The following is an 18,575-nucleotide window of genomic DNA, read 5'->3' on the forward strand; positions in this document are numbered from 1 at the left end:
TCCCCCAAAAAGAATTCTCAGACCCATTAGCAGTCCCTCCTCATTCACCCATCTTCACAGAGTTGGCAGCCACCAATCGACTTTCTGTCTCTATGGAGCCAAGCTGATTTGGTTGAAATAACTTTTAATACCCTTTGATGTATTTACTAGTCTTCCTATCATAACTTGGATCACATTTCCCTGATTTTCTATTCCCTTTGTGTACCTATCGAGATACAGATATGTCAGTCAGGGTTCAGTCAGGAAAACAGATGCCGCACCAGCTATTCTACCTGACAGAATGAGAGAACGTAATATAGAGAAGTGATTAAAAAACTGTTAAAGGACTCAAAAAGGCAAAAAGGGACACAAAAGTCACACGGAGAGTTACTGCAGGAAGCAGCTCCCGAACCTGGAAGAGCAAAGGCAAGAGGCTGGAGTTTCTAGAACCTGGAGCTGGGAAGTAAGGGAGCTGCCCAGCCGGCGCTAGTGCCTCAGGGTGGGGCCTTGTGGGGTTGGTACATCTGAGAAGCCCAAGAAGCGAGTTCTGGAAGAGCTGGAAAAAGCTAGGACCTAGGATTAACTGCCACTGCCAGCCAAGAGAGGTTGTCTGACTATATTGGGAACAGAAAAAAAAGCCAGAAAGGCTAAGTCTCTTCTTTCTCCTCCACTTTCCTTCTATCACCACTATTGGCAAAGTCTAAAAGGAAGCCAGGTGGCCAAGGATAAGTGCACTTTGCTCAGAATCATGGAGCAAAGGATCCAAAGTGAAGCCGGTGAAGCCAGTGGATGATAGTTTTTTTTAAAAAGAACATAATCTCACCTAAAACTACAGTTAGATGCTCCAAGTCAAGGACTACGTCCCGGACTGCGAATATCGCCGGTTCCCAAATATGGTTTGAAACCACCGGTTGGCCCACACTAACCTCCCACCAAAATTAGCAGTATGTGTAGTGTGTTTCCAAAACTATTTCTGTCCAGAATATTACCAGACTTGCCCTGTCATAAATCTTACTCTGCCTTCATTATAAAGGCCCACCTGATGACAGGTTTGTATTACTGGACCTTGGATCCGTCTGATGCAAGTGACTGGCACATATTGATTGGCAAAGCACTCTTCAAAATTCCAGCTCTTGTATCTTAACTTATCACTTATCTAATAGTAATAGCATCTGCTGGTGGGATATCAATGCAATCACCACATTCAAACTCGGTCACACTTTATCTATTCTAATTTCCCTGATTTGTGTGATCGGTTTCTCTTTCTATGCATACAAAATTTCTTCATTAGTGTGTGCAAAGTAAATTCTATCTGGTAGTGTGAATTTTTCTTCCACAACAGTTATAGGTACATACCAATAGAAAATGATTATCATTGTAAATGGGTCAAAAAGAAGGATACTGATAGAGGTATTTCCTGTTCCTTTGTATTCTGCTTGTTTATAAGTGAGACCTGCTGTGAAGTGCATAGAGTCAGATTCTAGAATGAGTGAGAAGAAAATGACAGGCAGGAAATTACCCCTAGCACCCCCTCCACCCCCCTGGGGCAGGAAGCAGGTGACTTTTTCTTTGGAAAATTTCATTTGCTCAGAAAAGGCCTTTTCAGCATCTGAAGGGCAGTCCCTCCTAGAATAATACAGAATTCAGGAAACAGAGCAGACAGGGAGAGTTCCAGGTTAATAATTTTGCAGCTGACCTAGAGACTAATCAACCCAGGTTAAAAACAGGTAGTCAGAGGGCTCTGAGAGGAAGTCTCTTGGGGGGAAAATTGGGAGTCCGATATAATAGTGTATTTGAAAGAACATGTGAAAACAGAAACAATTAGAAACCCCAAGCAAAACAAGCAAAAACAAAAAACCCAAAGCAAAACAATGTGTTTAAGAAAAAACACATTACATGTACAATATATGGTTCTGCATTGGCTAATATTTGTATGGGCATAATTAAGTGTTGCTATTTACCATTATTGTTTAACTAAAAATTATTTTATAACTATATTGAGAAAACAAGGGAGGAGTGATAGAGGATAGGGTCAAAGAAATAAATTTGCTCACAATAATGTGCAAATTTGTCAATTCAAGAAGCAGTACCCCAGATATACTACTTGGGAGATGCAGAAATAATACCATAAGGAATAGCCAAAACTTTAAAATTGAGTGCCTTTCCTAGGACCCAAATTGTGATCTCCATATACTATTTTGTACTGGTAAAGTGGAAAGGAATGAGTGCTGACTGGAGAAATGGGTGATCCCAGATCTGGGACAGGAAATGTACAACATGAGCCCATGATACCCTATAGTTCCAGAAAGCAAGGGAGCTTTCAAACACTACCAGAGTCATATAAAAAAATATAGAAGCCAGCCTGAAGGATTCCACTGAACGAAGATGGAAAAAATTTTAACGCCAAAAAGACATTTTCCAAAAAGACATACAAATGGCCAAGAGACATATGGAAAGATGTTCAATGTCCCCGATCAGGGAATTACAAATCAAAATTATAAGACACCACCTCACCCCTGTCAGAATGGCTAAAATAAAAAACACAAGAAACAAGTGTTGGGTGAGGACGTGGAGGCAAAGGAACCCTTTTGTACTATTGATAGGGATGCAAACTGGCACAGCCATACTGGAAAACAGTATGGAAGTTCCTTGAAAAGTTAAAAATAGATCTACGCTATGATCCAGTAATCACATTACTGGGTATTTACACAAAAAATGAAAAAAAAAAACAACATTAATTCAAAGGGATCCATGCACCCCTATGTTTACTGCAGCATTATTTATAATAGCCAAATTATGGAAGCAGCCCAAGTGTCCACCAATAGATGAATGGATAAAGACGTGATATGTAGAAACAATGGAATATTTTCCCACCATAAAAGAGAATGAGATCTTTCCATTTATAACAACATGGATAGAAACAAAACAAAAGATCAAATGAACAAACAGACAAAAACAACAACAACAACAACAAAACAGAAACAGACTGATAAATACAGAAAACAAACTGGTGGTTGCCAGAGGGGATGAGGGTGGAGAGATGGATAAAATAGGTGATGAGAATTAAGAGGTACAAACCTCTAGCTATAAATCCATCAGAGAGATGTAAAGTACAGGATAGAGAATATAGTCAATAATATTGTAATACTGTACGGTGACAGGTGGTGACTATGCTTATTGTGGTGAGCACTGAGTAATGTACAGAATTGTCAGATCACTGTGTTGTACACCTGAAACTAATTTAACATTATATGTCAAGTATATTTCAATAATTAAAAAAGAGAGGTGCCTAATCATATTTTCTTCCTGAGAAACAGTGCTAGCACCATTTAATTAATCCATCATTTTCCCCACTGAACTAAAATATTACCTTTGACGGTGTATTAATTTTTTATTGTGCTCTTTTTCTCCTAGAGTCTTTACTTTGTTCCTCTAAATTATATATTTTTTCTGTTAATGCCATATTGATTTGATTACAATGGCTTTAATAAAATTTTTTATTACCTATTCTTCATTATTTATCATTTAAAAGTAATAGAGTTTAATGCAATTTGATAAATAAATGTATAGGAATTCTAACTGCAAGTGCATTAAATTTATATAGTAACTTGCAAAAAAAAAGACATTTTTCACAGTAGGTTAAAAACAAAATCCAGCTAAATGTTCTTTAGAAGAAAAAACCTAAAATAGGAGAACCCAGAATGGTTAGAAAAAACAGACTAGAGAAAGATATATCTGGAACATAATAACCAAAAAAGTCTGGTGTAGCTATAATAATGACAAATAAAATAGTCTTCAAAGATTAAAAGCTTAACAGTGATAGAAGGAACAAATGGTCAGGAAGACACGATCATTTTGCATGCTCCAAGAACAAGATAAAAAAATGGGCCATTTTGTGTTGTCCCTGTTATAGCCAAAGCCCCAATGCTGAGAACAAATGACATTAAGATCCTACAGTTTATGCAGAAGGTAGTTCTTAAATGGTAGCAGAGGAGGCAACCATCAGACCCTTGCCCATCTTGAGATTATAGAAAGGAAGTATGATCATTGGTAGAGATCAGGTAGAAATAAGTGTAGGGTACACCAAAGGGACCACTTGGAGACCTTGATCCATGTCCTCTAGAATTGGGGATAGAGGAGCTGATCTATGCCTGAGTTGTCCTAAGGCAAGAGGCCAGCTGGCTGTCCAAACCCCTAAAGGCAAGAAGAGTCTGCAATTCCATAGAAAAAGGAGCAAACGTTCCTGTATCCCATGGGCTGGATTGGACCCCTTGAGATAGAGCTACCTTTGGTTGACACGAGCAGGTGACCCAAACCAGCAGGGTGAGTGTAGTTGAAGCACACAGCAGGCAAGAAAGAAAGAAGAATCTGGTTCAAGACATAAAGTGGGTTCAAGACATAAAGTGAGCATTTCTGATAGAGACTGCTATGTGCCAGGCCTCAAAAATGATTAGACAGGGTTCCTGTCTTTGTGATTTTGAGCCAATGGAGCATAAATATGTACTCAAAGAATTTCAGTATATTGTGATGTTGAGGAGGTTAGGTTTTGTCCTGTAGACACCAGATGAAACTGCTCTTGAAGGATTTAAGATCATGAGTGGCAACATGGAGAATGGATATGACAGAGCCAAATATGGAGGCAGAGAGACCAGTTAGATCATAATATCAGTTGCTAAACTCAGAATGAACCTTAAGGGCCTGACATAGGAAAGGGTAGTAAGTATGGAAAAGAAGAGGCAGTTCAAGCAAATTTGGAGTAAAAGGCAAAAATCTCACTAATTCTGAAGACTGACTGAATTTAGAAATGGGAGTGAGGAAAGGATTCCAGATGACTTCCAGATTTCTGTGAGTGGCTTAAGGGAAAGTCTGTGGTAGTTAAAACCAAGAGGCATTCGAGGTCACCCATCAAAGGAAGAAGAGTGAACCACTGCTAGAAACCCAGGAGACTCCAGCCTGAGGTTGAGAATATTAGAAAGATCAGTCCAGGGTGTGGCCGTGGGTTTGAGCTATTGAAACCATGTTGAATCTTTGGATCTGAGGCTCTCCAAAAAAGCTAGGATGTCTATATGCTACTGATAGAGAATTCCACTCTTAGGTTTTCCATGTTAGGTTTATGAGACAGGATTTCTATGATTAAAACATAATAGATAAATGCATACCTCATTGAGCGTCAACATGTCTTCTACTTTGGTAGCACCCCCTTCGGGCAGGGAAATTAACACAGTTTTCGCTATCTCCTTTAGAACCGTATCAATATGCATTTCACACAAGTCACTGATCTACCAACAAGAAAAATAAATGTAGAGGAAAACTCTTCTTTCATCCAAATGTACTTGAGTTATAAACTAATTTAGAGGGATATATCTAGAAACTTGGGCCTTGAGCCAAGCACAATTTGGTGGAAATTTTAAGAGTACATCTGCAAAGAAGGCTTAAAATGGAAGTAAAGTTTTATAGAGCAAGCAAGCATCGTACCATAATCTCCTATGTGTTATCTCTTTTAATCCTTACTCTGGTCCATGACTCACTTACTATCCAAGTTATATAGCAAAGAAACAAAGGTTCAGATAAGTAAAATAACCTGGGAAGGAACACATACATAGCAAAAGGCAGATCGTTGTAGCTAGGTTTAGCTGACTCCCAAACCTCCAAGCTTTGTCTGTTATACCAGGCTGCCATCACAGATAGCACATCTAAAAGGCATACGTAATCCACATAGCAAAGATGTCAGAAATCGATAGGCAGTCTCCAATTAGATGAATCCTCAACTAACTAATAGTAGATGTATTAATATTAATATTTAAGCATTCTATTCTGCCATTTTCCACGGTCTACCATCATCCCATTTTCTAAACTGCATGGTGGAGATGAACCGCCATTTTAACAAATTGAAAGCAAGTAATTCAGAGATAAAAACAACGCAACCCTAAATGAAAAGGTCCCAAAGCAGCAAGAGAAACATAAAGCATTATTTTTTTAAATTAATAGGAGTCCTTCTAGTTAAAAGTCACACCCTTTAGCTTTCATAGGTAAGCAAACTATTCCTTATAGCCCGAGTATGAATGTATGTAGTTTTTAAAAATGTATGTATCATACCTTCTTTAAAAGTTGATTGAACATATTCAAAACTGAGTCAACCTCCTTAAAGAAGGTTTCCAGTGTTAAAGACGACCATGTTAATATTGTGAGCCCTTGTCTCAACACAGATTCCACCTAGAAAAAGAAAAAAAAAAGTAGCAGCTTCCATGATTAGCAGGAATATCTGCGTTTACAAAAATAAAAAAAAAAAAAAGCTTTCTTTTATTACCTGGAAATATCATATGTTATATTTCCTTAATTATATTTCCCTCCACTATACCTGGTAAAGGTGACTTTGCTTTTTAATCATCTTTGGTTGTCCATGAAGAATCATGGATTCTTAGAAAGTGCTCATTATTGAGATTTAGTTGTTTTTCCAAGGCAACAAAACTTGTTGACATGAAATCACTCTATAGGAAAAATAGAGCTATAATGTTGAACTAAAAGACAGAAGATCTAGGCAAGAATAGATGTTCTAAAATCCATGATCTGTAGAACGGGGATCTAATTTTAAACAACAGGGAAATAATATAAACCTTCAGCATTACCAACCTTTTTCATTTTAGGGGTCATCAGATTAACAAACACCGAAGGCACTTCCTGACATAAGTCTTCATAATACTGCAGAAGACCCTGTTGAAAGTCAAAATGGTATGTGCGACTTTAATTTATTGTAAAGCAGGTCATATTTTCATCCATACCAGGAAGGTTTCATTATACCTATTTCCTCATAGTCCTGCCAAGATTAAGGCTGCTTGCCTAAATTTAGATTGATTTATCATACTTTTTCTTCCCCTGTAAATTACCTTAACATATCCTTTAAACAGCAAGTCAGTGAAACTTTATAGAGTTGCATGTTTTGTATTTATTATTTAATTATTTTTCTGTATTTTGCTATTTCAAATAGCTTGGATAATTATCTTTTCACAGTAGCTGTCATTATACATTTTTCCCCTTTCTGTTCCTTGTCTTCTGACACATTAAAGCATAGTTACTGATGCCACACTTCTTTTCTTGAATCAAAATAAATGTATGCACAATCAGAGTTAATAGGCTTTTCTTTTTTCTTTTAGATATTTTTTAGAGATGAACCATAATTATCAGTAAAAATTGATCATTTTGTAATTTACTGCATGGTGTGTTGGGAAATGTGGATTCAGGTTAATTTTTCCCTAAATAAATAATATTAAGCTGTTTCAAAGTTTACTTAATAGTTTTGAAGTTATTAATTCCTTTCCTCCTTTTCTGTTCCCACTCTCCTAGTTGCACATTAGTATTTTATTACTATAAAGAAGGAACAAGGGAATATAACACTGTATGTTAACATATTGGAATATAAAATAAAGCAAAATAAAATAAAGAATAAACAAGGGAACAGAATAAATGCCCAGAAATAAATCCATGTGCATATGGTCCATTAATGTACAAAGAAGCAAAAATATACAAAGGAGCCAAAACTACACAATAGTAAAAGGGCAGTCTCTTTAATAGTGTTGGGAAAACTGGACAATCACATGCACAAGAATGAAACTGGACACCTATCTTACACACACACACACACACAAATCAACTCAAAATGGATTAAAGACTTAAGTTTAAGACATGAAACTATAAAACTCCAACAAGAAAACATGGAGGTAAACTCTTTGACATCAGTCCTGGTAGTGATTTTTGGATTTAACACCAAAACCACAAGCAACAATAGCAAAAAGAAACCAATGGACTATATAAATGAAAAGCTTCTGCACAACAAAGGAAACCATCAACAAAATGAAAAGGCAGCTATGGAATGGGAAAAAATATTTACAAATCATATATCTGATAAAGGGTTAATAGCTGAAATATATAAGGAACTAACTCACACAACTCAATAACCAAAAACTCCAACAATCCAGTTAAAACATGTGCAAAGGAACTGAATGGGCATTTTTCCAAAGAAGACACACAAATGGCCAATAGGTCCATGAAAAGGTAGTCAATATCCCTAACCATCTGGGAAATGCAAATCAAAACCACAGTGAGATGGTATGTCACACCTGTTAGAATGGTTTTTATTTATTTAAGTTATTTATTTATTTCATTTATTTTATTATTTTTTATGTTTTATTTTCAATTTTATTTTAATTATTTATTTTATTTAATCATTAAATTTATTTAATTAATTAAAATTAAACCTGTTAGAATGGTTATCTCAAAAAGACAAGAGATAACAAGTGTTGGCCAGGATATGCAGAAAAGAGAACCCTCATGCACTGTTGGTGTGGATGTAAATTGGTGCAGCCACTGTGGAAAACAGTATGGAGGTTCCACAAAAAGTTCAAAATAAAAATGCCACATGATGTGCGCAATCCCACTTCTAAATGTAGATCTAGAGGAAATGAAATCAGGATCTCGAAGAGATATCTGCTCTCCCATGTTCATTGCAGCATTATTTACAACAACCAAGATATGGAAACATCCATCAATAGATGAATGGATAAAGAAAATATGGTATATATACATAATGGAATATTATTCAGCCATGAGAAAGACATCCTGCTATTTGCACCAACATGGATGGACCTTGAAGGCCTTATGCTAATTGAAATAAGGCAGACAGAGAAAGACAAATACTGTATGGTCTCACTTATATGCGGAATTTTAAATAGCTGAACTTGTAAAAACAGTAGAAAAGTGGTTGCCAGGGGTTGGGGGTGGGGAGGGAATAAGAAGAGGTGGGTAAAAGGGTACAATCTTTCAGGTGTAAGATGAATAAGGACTGAAGATCCAATGTATAATGTGGTGTCTGTAATTAATAACACTATGTCATCTAATTGAATTTTGCTAAGAGAGTAGGACTTAAAGATTCTCACCAAAAAGAAACAAATATATGTGTATATACAAACAAATATATACTGTTTCTTTTTGGTTTAATATATACATATATATATCAATATATAATATATAGGGGCGCCTGGGTGGCTCAGTGTGTTAAGCCACTGCCTTCGGCTCAGGTCATGATCTCAGGATCCTGGGATGGAGCCCCGCATTGGGCTCTCTGCTCAGCGGGGAGCTTGCTTCCTCCTCTCTCTCTCTGCCTGCCTCTCTGCCTGCTTGTGATCTCTCTCTGTCAAATAAATAAATAAAATCTTTAAAAAAATATATATATATATATAGCTATATATATGTATAATATATAGATAGATAATATATATCTAAATACATATATATCTATATAGTATACATAATATATAGATGAATGAAGTACATGAGAGGAATCCTTTCATAATGTATATTCATATCAAATCATCATGATGTATACTTTAAATATCTTACAATTTTACTTATCAACCATTCATCAATAAAGCTGAAGAAAAATGAAAAGAATCAACAAAGTAAAAAATTATCTCTCACTACCATATCAGCACAACTGCTATGATATTTTTTTTTCACAAAAAAAAACCTCCTTCAAAAATAATTTTAAAATATAATCTATCTTGCGGCACCTGGGTGGCTCAGTCAATTGGGCATTGGGCTCTTGGTTTCAGCTCAGGTCGTGATCTCAAAGTCAAGGATGGAGCCCCAAGTCAGGCTCTGCGCTTAGTTGGCCTCAGATTCTTTCTCCCTTTGCCTTCCCTCCCCCCTCCCCTCCTGCTCATGGTTGTGCATGCTCTCTTTTTCTCTCACTCTCTCTCATATAAATAAATAAAATCTTTAAAATATATGTATATAATCTATCTTACCTGCAAATGCAATTTGTCTGCTTTCAATTTACTTTCCAATTTTAGCAATTTCTTTGCCTGTTCTGGTACATCCAACTTCATTTTTATCATGCACTTGGTTTCCCGAACAACTTCCAGAATTTTGGGATCAAAATTAACCAGCAACTTCCCGGTTTCTGGGTGTCGCACAAAAAGTGTGGCTTGTAAAGCTACAAATAAACAATTATTAACATTATTGACATTAGCTTTTCTGGATTTCTCTTCTGCTTCCAGCCATGCTTACACACCTCCCTTCCCCACTGGGTGCTGACTTCTTAATAGAACAATAGTGTTGGATACCCCGGTGATGAGGCATAGCATCTGACATGTGGTCTGTGCTCAAAACTTAAATAAGGGAATGCAGTATGTCTGCAAACCCATAAAATCAGATCCGGAGAGATAAAAATGAATGAAGAACAGATAACCTTCATGCTGTGAACAGCAACACTTTTCTGAGTGGGTCTAAGAGAGCTATAATACAATGTAGTTTCTTTTAATGGATTGTGATTTCATGCACCTCTGGGAGAGAACTGTGTGCATAAATATAAAATAGGACATACTTCATATGACAAACCCTTTTCCACAATGAACCCCAAACTGCTCCTTTAAAGGAAGAATTAAGCCTTCATCTTGAAAGTCTGCTAAATAAGCACAACATCAGTAAGATATATTTATTAAAGACCATGGCATTGTGAGCTTCTAGGAGATAAAGACTTTTTTTATGCTACACCTAAACTACTACCTGAACATCATTCATATAAATAGGAATTTGCGGGCATGCTTTTGATTATGAATTGAAATATATAATCCCGGCTAGTGGTGAGTAGCCTTAGCTAAATTGTTATCCTAACATGAATTACTTCTTAGAGGCATAATAATAACACACTTCTAGATGAGTATGTGCTAGCCTAAATTATATCTTATATTAACAAACATTACTAACAGGAGAATTTCTTATGTATCTTCCAAGCCTCACATTACTTCATAGAATGTGGCTGCATCTATTTTCTAGTATAATGAAATCGTCTATATATTCCTTTGAAGTTAGCTGACTTTTATTCATCAGATAACATTAGTCTCGAAATGGTTCTTAATGATGCTGGTTGTATGAGGATTTCAACTAAAATTCTTACCTAATCCACGTGGAATCTTTTTAAAATTGAGCCAGAAATCATTTATCCTCCCAAGTAAATTCCAAAATAACCTTGGAACACTCATGTAATGAAATCTATCTTCCTTAAGGCTGTACTGAGCTTTCTTCAAAGGACAAAATGGTCAGCAAGACCACTAAGAATTATGACAGCCAAGAAGTCAGCTCCAGGACTGAGTGACATTTCATTCAACTTCATAGACCAACAATCTATGAGAGGCCGGTTCCAGGTCCTCAATTATTATTCCAAGTTTCTATATGGTTAAATATAGCCACGTCAATATAAAAAGAAGCCTTGCAGAACAATTCATTCCCACTAACCTGTGTTCATAGGAAAGGCAGATTTAAACTGTAGCTTTGCCACTTCCAAGCTGCATGATGAGCTTGTGCAAGTGACGTAATCTCTTAGTACCTCAGTTTCCTCATATATAAAATGAGGATAAATACAGCTCCTCGTAGGGTGGCCATGAGGACAAAAGGAAGCTGCATGTGTAAAACTGCTTTGACTGGCACAGGGTAAGGACTCTATAAGTGTTGGCATCGCTGACTGTTATTTAAAGTATACAAGATGAAACAGACAGAGACAGTATCCTTGGAATGTAAAGGGGATTTGAGACAGATCCCTGAAGCAGTAAGTGTCATGGGAAAGATGAGCAGATAAAGTGTGTACAGGAGGAAGAATAAGGAAGGGCTACATTGAAGAGGTGACTGGTGAACTTGTTTTTGAACATGGGCTTGTAAGAGGAAAAACAATCAGGACAAATGAAAAGTAGAAAAGCATATGATATTATAGAAGCAAGATAACACCTGCTCCATACTTCAGTTAACAGTTCTGTTTTGTCCTTCTCCATAACGTGAACGTTAAGTTTCTCTTGATACTCCTTGAGAGTTTTGCTCCTTAGCTAGTTTTCAGTAGGATCCATAGGGTCCTACCATACTCATTACCCAGAAACACCTGGGCTGGTACAAGTGGCTTACTAATGGCTAAACTAAGGGGCCAGGCGGGGAAGACAACCTGCAGGGTTGGGACCCTGTCCTCCAGGACGCAGGCATGAGCTAATCAATGGATGGCAATAGTGACATGTCCTCCAACAGCTAAAATATATGGGTCTGGAACCAACGGGCAGAAAAAGAGCGGCCCTTCTTATGATCACTCACAATGACCCAACCGCAGGATTTGTGCTTCCTGTGTCTGCAATTTTGTACTCTGCTGGAGTGGGGATCCTGGCCTGGGAGGAAGAAACCTTTCTGTCTGGGGTCATGGTCAGGGTTCCACCAAGATTATAGATAAGAGCTTAAGGTTAAGATGGCACAAAGCAGGAACCTGAACCAACCAACAACTGAGCCCCCACAGTAACAAACATTACAGGTGATGGCAGCATGGATGCATGATGGCTTGAAACCGCCCACCCCCTGCCTCACACTTGACTCCACCCAACACTTTGGCACCCTGCAGAGGTACTCAGGCACAGCCCTAATACTGTGAATTTCCTGGAGCTCAAAAGTGAAGTTAAATTCGCTTATAGAAAAAGAAAGAATGGAAGGGGAGGAGGAAGACAAGCAAAGTGCAATTCTTTCTCCCCTGATCAGGACTGAGATTTGAATCTATAAAATGATAAAACTGAATATGAAAACTTCCCCCAAGTCTATGGAGAAATATCTATAAAGAGTCTCAATAGTTACTTTTAAATGCTGCTTTTTTAGTGGGAGGTCACAATCGAAGTATATCAACTTTAAGATGATGGCAAATTTCACTTATACAATCAGAATACTAGTAAGAAATGTAAAAAAAAAAAAATTATATCATCCCCAAATCTAAAAGTAACTATTGTAATATTGTATTAGAGGAATGTACAAATTCTCCAGAACCATGACTTCGTTCAAAATCACCTAATACCCCTCCACAGCATCACCGCGTGTCTTATACGCACCATATTGTAACTGCGAGATCTCTCTGACCCAAGCTGTGTGATAGACCACCTCGAATTCCACCAGAACATAGGAAATTTTGTTATACTGACGTATGACAGCTTTACCTTCCGCACTTGACAAAATTTCTGAGTTTTTCTGGGAAAAAAAATATTTATAATTAAAAGACTGCTGATTGTTTTCCTATCCCAAGCAGAAAGCTGCTGGTATTTAAAATGTCATCAAATAATTATGCCTTAGATTTTGCCTCAGAGTAAAACAGAGATGAGGAAACCCATACAAACTAGAGACGGAAGTAGGGAAACTTCACTGGTGGAAAGGGAACATTGGAAAAGGCAATAAAGGACTTAAGAAAGAAAGATCTCTAGCCTTAACAGCCCGCCAGGCTGAGATCCTCTGCCTTCAACTCTCTGTTCTCTCCCCACAATTCTGGATAAGATGTCAATTTTGTATTTTCTATACCGTGTAGGTTTGAAATATTTAATTAATAATAATACTAAATAAAAAGGAAAAAAAAATACAATGGACTCATTTTCCTTGACCTGTGAGTATCAGGGAAAATTCCCAAATTCCAGCACTGAAAAAAAAAAAAAAGTAACTGTATATCAAAAAACAAAAACCAAATTTCTTTAGGTAAACATCGAATGTTTTATGCTTTGAATGGCAGATGTCAAAAACAGGGCAATCTTGGCTCTGTCACGCAGAGTCAATCAACAATGGAGTCCCCACCCTGGCCACTTTTTTAAGACCAGGCTTTGAATTTTTTTACAAATAGTGAGAACAGTAAAATGATTGACAGCAGCCAAACAGAAACAATGGAAACTTAACAGCCAAGAATGCTTAAATATTAAAATTACTTGTAAGATTGTTTTTAGTACTTATTTTGTCCTGCATTTGGGTATAAGATGCTACCCTAAGCAAACCAACTCTACTTTGTGAATCTGTCTCTTTACAAAATCAAACCAAACCAAAAACAAAAAGAGGGCAAACTGGCAATTTCAGAATAACAATGGGGTCTAAGAGTATCATGGGGCTTTTCAGAAATCTAATAATTTTAAGGACACAGAAAAGTCATGTAACTCTTTTATACTTCGCTCTAGATCTCAATTCCTAATTCAGGAACATACTAAGAGTTGTCTTCACCTTCCCTAATACATGTCAGTGACCCATCCATCCACACATAGAAGAAATCTTCAGGACTACACCGAGACTTTATTATTTTCAAAACAGTGACTCTTTAAAAGCCTTGATAAAGTGTCCTGTATTATTAAAAGGCATAAGATTATAAGATTTCCCCCCTTAAAGATTAACTGTAATTAAGTGAGCTTACCTACCAAAACATGAGAGGATTGGTTTAGTCTCCCTCAAGCATCTTTATAAATTAAATTTTCTTTGCCTCGTGAAAGCAGTAGCTCTAACTACTTTATTGGACACAAATATTACAGGATAAAAGATACATCTTGTATTAAAACCACCATAATCCTCATACTGTAAATGGGACTACTGGCTTACAAAGAAATAGTTGATGGGTTCACTGATTCGCCGGTACAGCTGCCTCACCCAAAGTATTTTTCCTGCTATGGGAGGCATGTTCCGAGCAAGGGGAGGGTCATCTTTTTGAGAATGATAGAGCTGTAATTAAAGATCTGGTATTAATGTTTAAAATTCAGTACAATGGAAAATGCCAAAAGTATTCAATACATTTGTATTCCTATGTTTTACACACGGGAGGTAATGCAAAAATATGTAAATGCCCTTCAGCAATAATCTGCGGCTCCGAAACTATGATGTTTACAATATATGACATTTAATTCTCTCTTAACCCTTCTTTCCCATGACATGTAACTTTTTTTTCTATATTTCATCCCAAACCTTAAAGAGTTCTTCAAATAGGGGAGTACATGAGCTATATTTAATTGTTATAATATGCTTCAGAGCCCATATTTCTGTACACAGAGATATTAACTTCAATGGGCTTTCCTATACACACATAAATGCTGTTGCAGAAATTAAAAAAAAAAAAAAAAGCAACAGTTGTGAAGAGCACGGGGCTGCAAAGCTGACTGTCCAATGACATAAACTGTCAACACCTTCCCACACAGAGAAGGGCACATCGGAAGTACTTAGTAGTGAAGGGATCATTCTGGGAAGCTTAGCACAAGATAAGTATGGCAGATACTTTCACTTTGTACCAAAGTACTATTCTGGGAGCGCCTGGGAGGCTTAGTTGGTTAAGTGTCTGCCTTTGGCTCAGGTCATGATCTCCAGATCTGGGTCCTGGGATCGAGACCGGTGTCCAGCTCCCTGCTCAGCAGGGAGTCTCTCTCTCTCTCTGCCACTCCCCATTACTTGCTCTCTCTCTCTCTCTAAAAAATAAATAAATAAAATCTTTTTAAAAAGCTGAAGTACTGGGGCGCCTGGGTGGCTCAGTGGGTTAAGCCGCTGCCTTCAGCTCAGGTCATGATTTCAGGGTCCTGGGATCGAGCCCCACATCGGGCTCTCTGCTTGACGGGGAGCCTGCTTCCCTCTCTCTCTCTGTCTCTGCCTGCCTCTCTGTCTACTTGTGATCTCTCTCTGTCAAATAAATAAATAAAATCTTAAAAAATAAAAAAAATAAAAAAAATAAAAAGCTGAAGTACTATTCTATTTACAAAAGCGATCCTTGCCTTCTTAGTAGCTTCGAGTTCAGACACATAAAACTGAAGAATACGCTCAATTGTGTGGTTTATTTCTGACTGAAGACAGGGGATTTGCAGCTTCTGGAATCTGAAAGTAATGGAAGGTGAATAATTTAAAGTAAATGAGAAACATACTTAAGAATTGCTGCCATCCTAAAAATCCATTCATTCACTCATTTTGACAAATACTCGTACCAGGCCTCACCCACTGTCCCAGGATTCAGAGAGGAACAGGACAGGTGTCACTCCAGCCCTCTTGGAACCTCCAGTTATGTTACAGAAAATGCAGTTTTAGTCAAGAGTAAATAGGTAAATAATTATTTAAATTACAAGGATTACAGAAATGCACATATCAGGGAACCCAGCCAAGTCTGGGGAGTCGAGGAAGACTTCCCTTAGAAGGAGACATTTAAACTTAAATTGAGAAAACGAGTAAAGGTGGGGTGGTGGTGGTGGCGGTTGGCTCAGCAAAGATGGAGGCCAGCACACTGAGCCTCCCTCTGCCACATCATAGCAACAATCTGTCAGTCAAATATCACTTCCCCTGTCAGGCTAAGTGATGCACAGGAAGCACTAGGAGAGTAACATCCTAATAATACAGCGAATTTACACAGTGCACTGGAGGTAAAAAGAGAGACAGATGGACAGCAAGATAGATAGAGACACAGAGAGAAATCGCCAAAAAATTGGTACTGCCATCTGTCTGTACAGTACTTTCATTTGTCAAAATCATTTTAATACGTCTCGTTTAACTCTCTCAGTGGAGTCATGAGGTAAGGTCTCATAGGTATGTCCATTATCACAGAGACATGGAACTGCAGCAAAACTGGGCCCAAAACCAGAGGCACTGGCACTCAGGAAAGAGTTCCCAAAGGGTCCCTAACACAGGCTATGAGCCCTCCCTGAGCTCAAAGGAAATGGCCTTTAGTCCAGGCTGTCCTTCCTGCCCTTTAGGGGAGCACTGTTGTCAGGATAGAGGAAAAAGAAGCAGCAGGAGCACTCCAGAGGGAAAATGGGAAGTTGGAGGATCTATTACCCTTAGATAATTTCATTTTTGGAAATCCTAGCAGTATGCAGAATTAAATATTATTTGCTCCTTTTCCAATAATGTCTATGAAATTAACCTCAAATATATTACATAGCTGAAGGAAAAAAATCATGTGAAATAATTCCATTCTCTTATTGGAAGACTTTCTTCTTCAAAAAATGCAATGAAAAATATCATACCATATTTCACATTCTTACCAGTCTACTTAATGGTAATTGAAAGATTAATGTTTATAAGTCTTAAAGTTTACAGAGGAGAGATTTCCAAAAATATCGTATTTGAAAATTGTATTTTCAGATATAAAGTTATCACACCTAGAAACTACACCGCTTAATGCCTTATAAATACCTTTGAAGCAGCTGAAGGGCCTGTTGAGAAGATAAGATTTTTCCAAAAGTACTGTTCATAAATGCCTGTATTTGTATCTAAAATAAAATATGAATATTCCATTGAGTGGGGGCATTAAGGAAGAGATTGCTTTTGTTTAACAACAATTAATAATTTTTCTACAGAATCAAAATAACCTGAAACACATCTACCACCTAAGCACCTGGAACTGCACTATCCAGGATGGGGGCCCCATGTGGCCACTGAGCGCTTGAAGTGTCCCTACTTGGAAGTGAGATGTGCTCTCAAGTAAAATGCTCACGAGATTTCAAAGGCTTAGCACACACACACACCACAAGCACGTAAACTAATTTAATGATTTTTATCTCAACATGTAAAATGGTAATACTTTGAAAATTGGGGTTGGAACAAAGTATATTATTAAAATTAATTTCACCTGCTTCTTCCAACTCCTATTCATGTGGCTACTAGAAAAATTAAAATTACATATGTGGTTTGCATTATTATTTACTGGATATGACTGACCTAGAGATTTATAAAAGGAGTGCATGTCCCTTAGCATATTTCTCAGATCATTTCATCCATTCCTGATTAAAACACTTCAAAGTATAGGGATAGAGGGAACATTCTGAACTTCATAAAATCTATCTATGAAAGACACACAGCAAATATCATCCTCAATGGGAAAAAGCTCACAGCCTTCCCTTTGAGATCAGGAACACGACAAGGATGTCCGCTCTCACCATGCTTGTTCAACATAGTATTAGAAGTCCTAGCAACAGCAATCAGACAACAAAGAGAAATAAAAGGTATCCAAATTGGCAATGAAGAAGTCAAACTCTCTCTCTTCGCAGATGACATTATACTTTATATGGAAAACCCAAAAGACTCTGCCCCCAAACTACTAGAACTCATACAGCAGTTCAGTAATGTGGCAGGATGCAAAGTCAATGTACAGAAATCAGTGGCTTTCTTATACACTAACAATGAAAATACAGAAAGGGAAATTAGAGAATCGATTCCATTCACTATAGCACCAGAACCATAAGATACCTGGGAATAAACCTAACCAAAGAGGTAAAGGATCTGTACTTGAGGAACTACAGAACACTCATGAAAAAAATTGAAGAAGACACAAAAAGATGGAAGACCATTCCATGCTCTTGGATCGGAAGAATAAACATTCTTAAAATGTCTATATTGCATAGAGCAATCTATACTTTTAATGCCATTCCAATCAAAATTCTACCAGTATTTTTCAAAGAGCTGGAGCAAATAATCCTAAAATTTGTATGGAATCAGAAGAGACCCCGAATTGCTAAGGCAATGTTGAAAAAGAAAAACAAAACTGGGGGCATCACGTTACCTGATTTCAAGTTTTACTACAAAGCTGTGATCACCAAGACAGCATGGTACGGGCATAAAAACAGACACATAGACCAGTGGAACAGAGTAGAGAGCCCAGATATGGACTCTCAACTCTATGGTCAAATAATCTTCAACAAAGCAGGAAAAAATATACAGTGGAAAAAAGACAGTTTCTTCAATAAATGGTGCTGGGAAAATTGGACGGCTATATGTAGAAGAATGAAACTCGACCATTCTCTTACACCATACACAAAGAA

General features: G+C 37.4%; 1 protein-coding gene across 1 annotated transcript in view; it reads right to left on the minus strand.

The window, feature by feature from the left end:
- Positions 1 to 18,575, minus strand: part of LOC111147554 (dynein axonemal heavy chain 8) — a 333,965-nt gene that overhangs the window by 250,042 nt on the left and 65,348 nt on the right. The window contains exons 13-20 of the mRNA XM_022503648.1: positions 16,951 to 17,027; positions 15,543 to 15,642; positions 14,389 to 14,508; positions 12,879 to 13,014; positions 9,780 to 9,967; positions 6,610 to 6,690; positions 6,076 to 6,192; positions 5,139 to 5,258 (exon numbers count right to left, since the gene is read on the minus strand). Coding sequence (XP_022359356.1) covers positions 5,139 to 5,258; positions 6,076 to 6,192; positions 6,610 to 6,690; positions 9,780 to 9,967; positions 12,879 to 13,014; positions 14,389 to 14,508; positions 15,543 to 15,642; positions 16,951 to 17,027 — 939 coding nt within the window. The remainder of the gene's footprint in view (positions 1 to 5,138; positions 5,259 to 6,075; positions 6,193 to 6,609; positions 6,691 to 9,779; positions 9,968 to 12,878; positions 13,015 to 14,388; positions 14,509 to 15,542; positions 15,643 to 16,950; positions 17,028 to 18,575) is intronic.

Source organism: Enhydra lutris, unplaced genomic scaffold (assembly GCF_002288905.1).
Source record: "Enhydra lutris kenyoni isolate GAN:26980312 unplaced genomic scaffold, ASM228890v2 scaffoldscaffold17, whole genome shotgun sequence".
Classification (NCBI taxonomy): domain Eukaryota; kingdom Metazoa; phylum Chordata; class Mammalia; order Carnivora; family Mustelidae; genus Enhydra; species Enhydra lutris.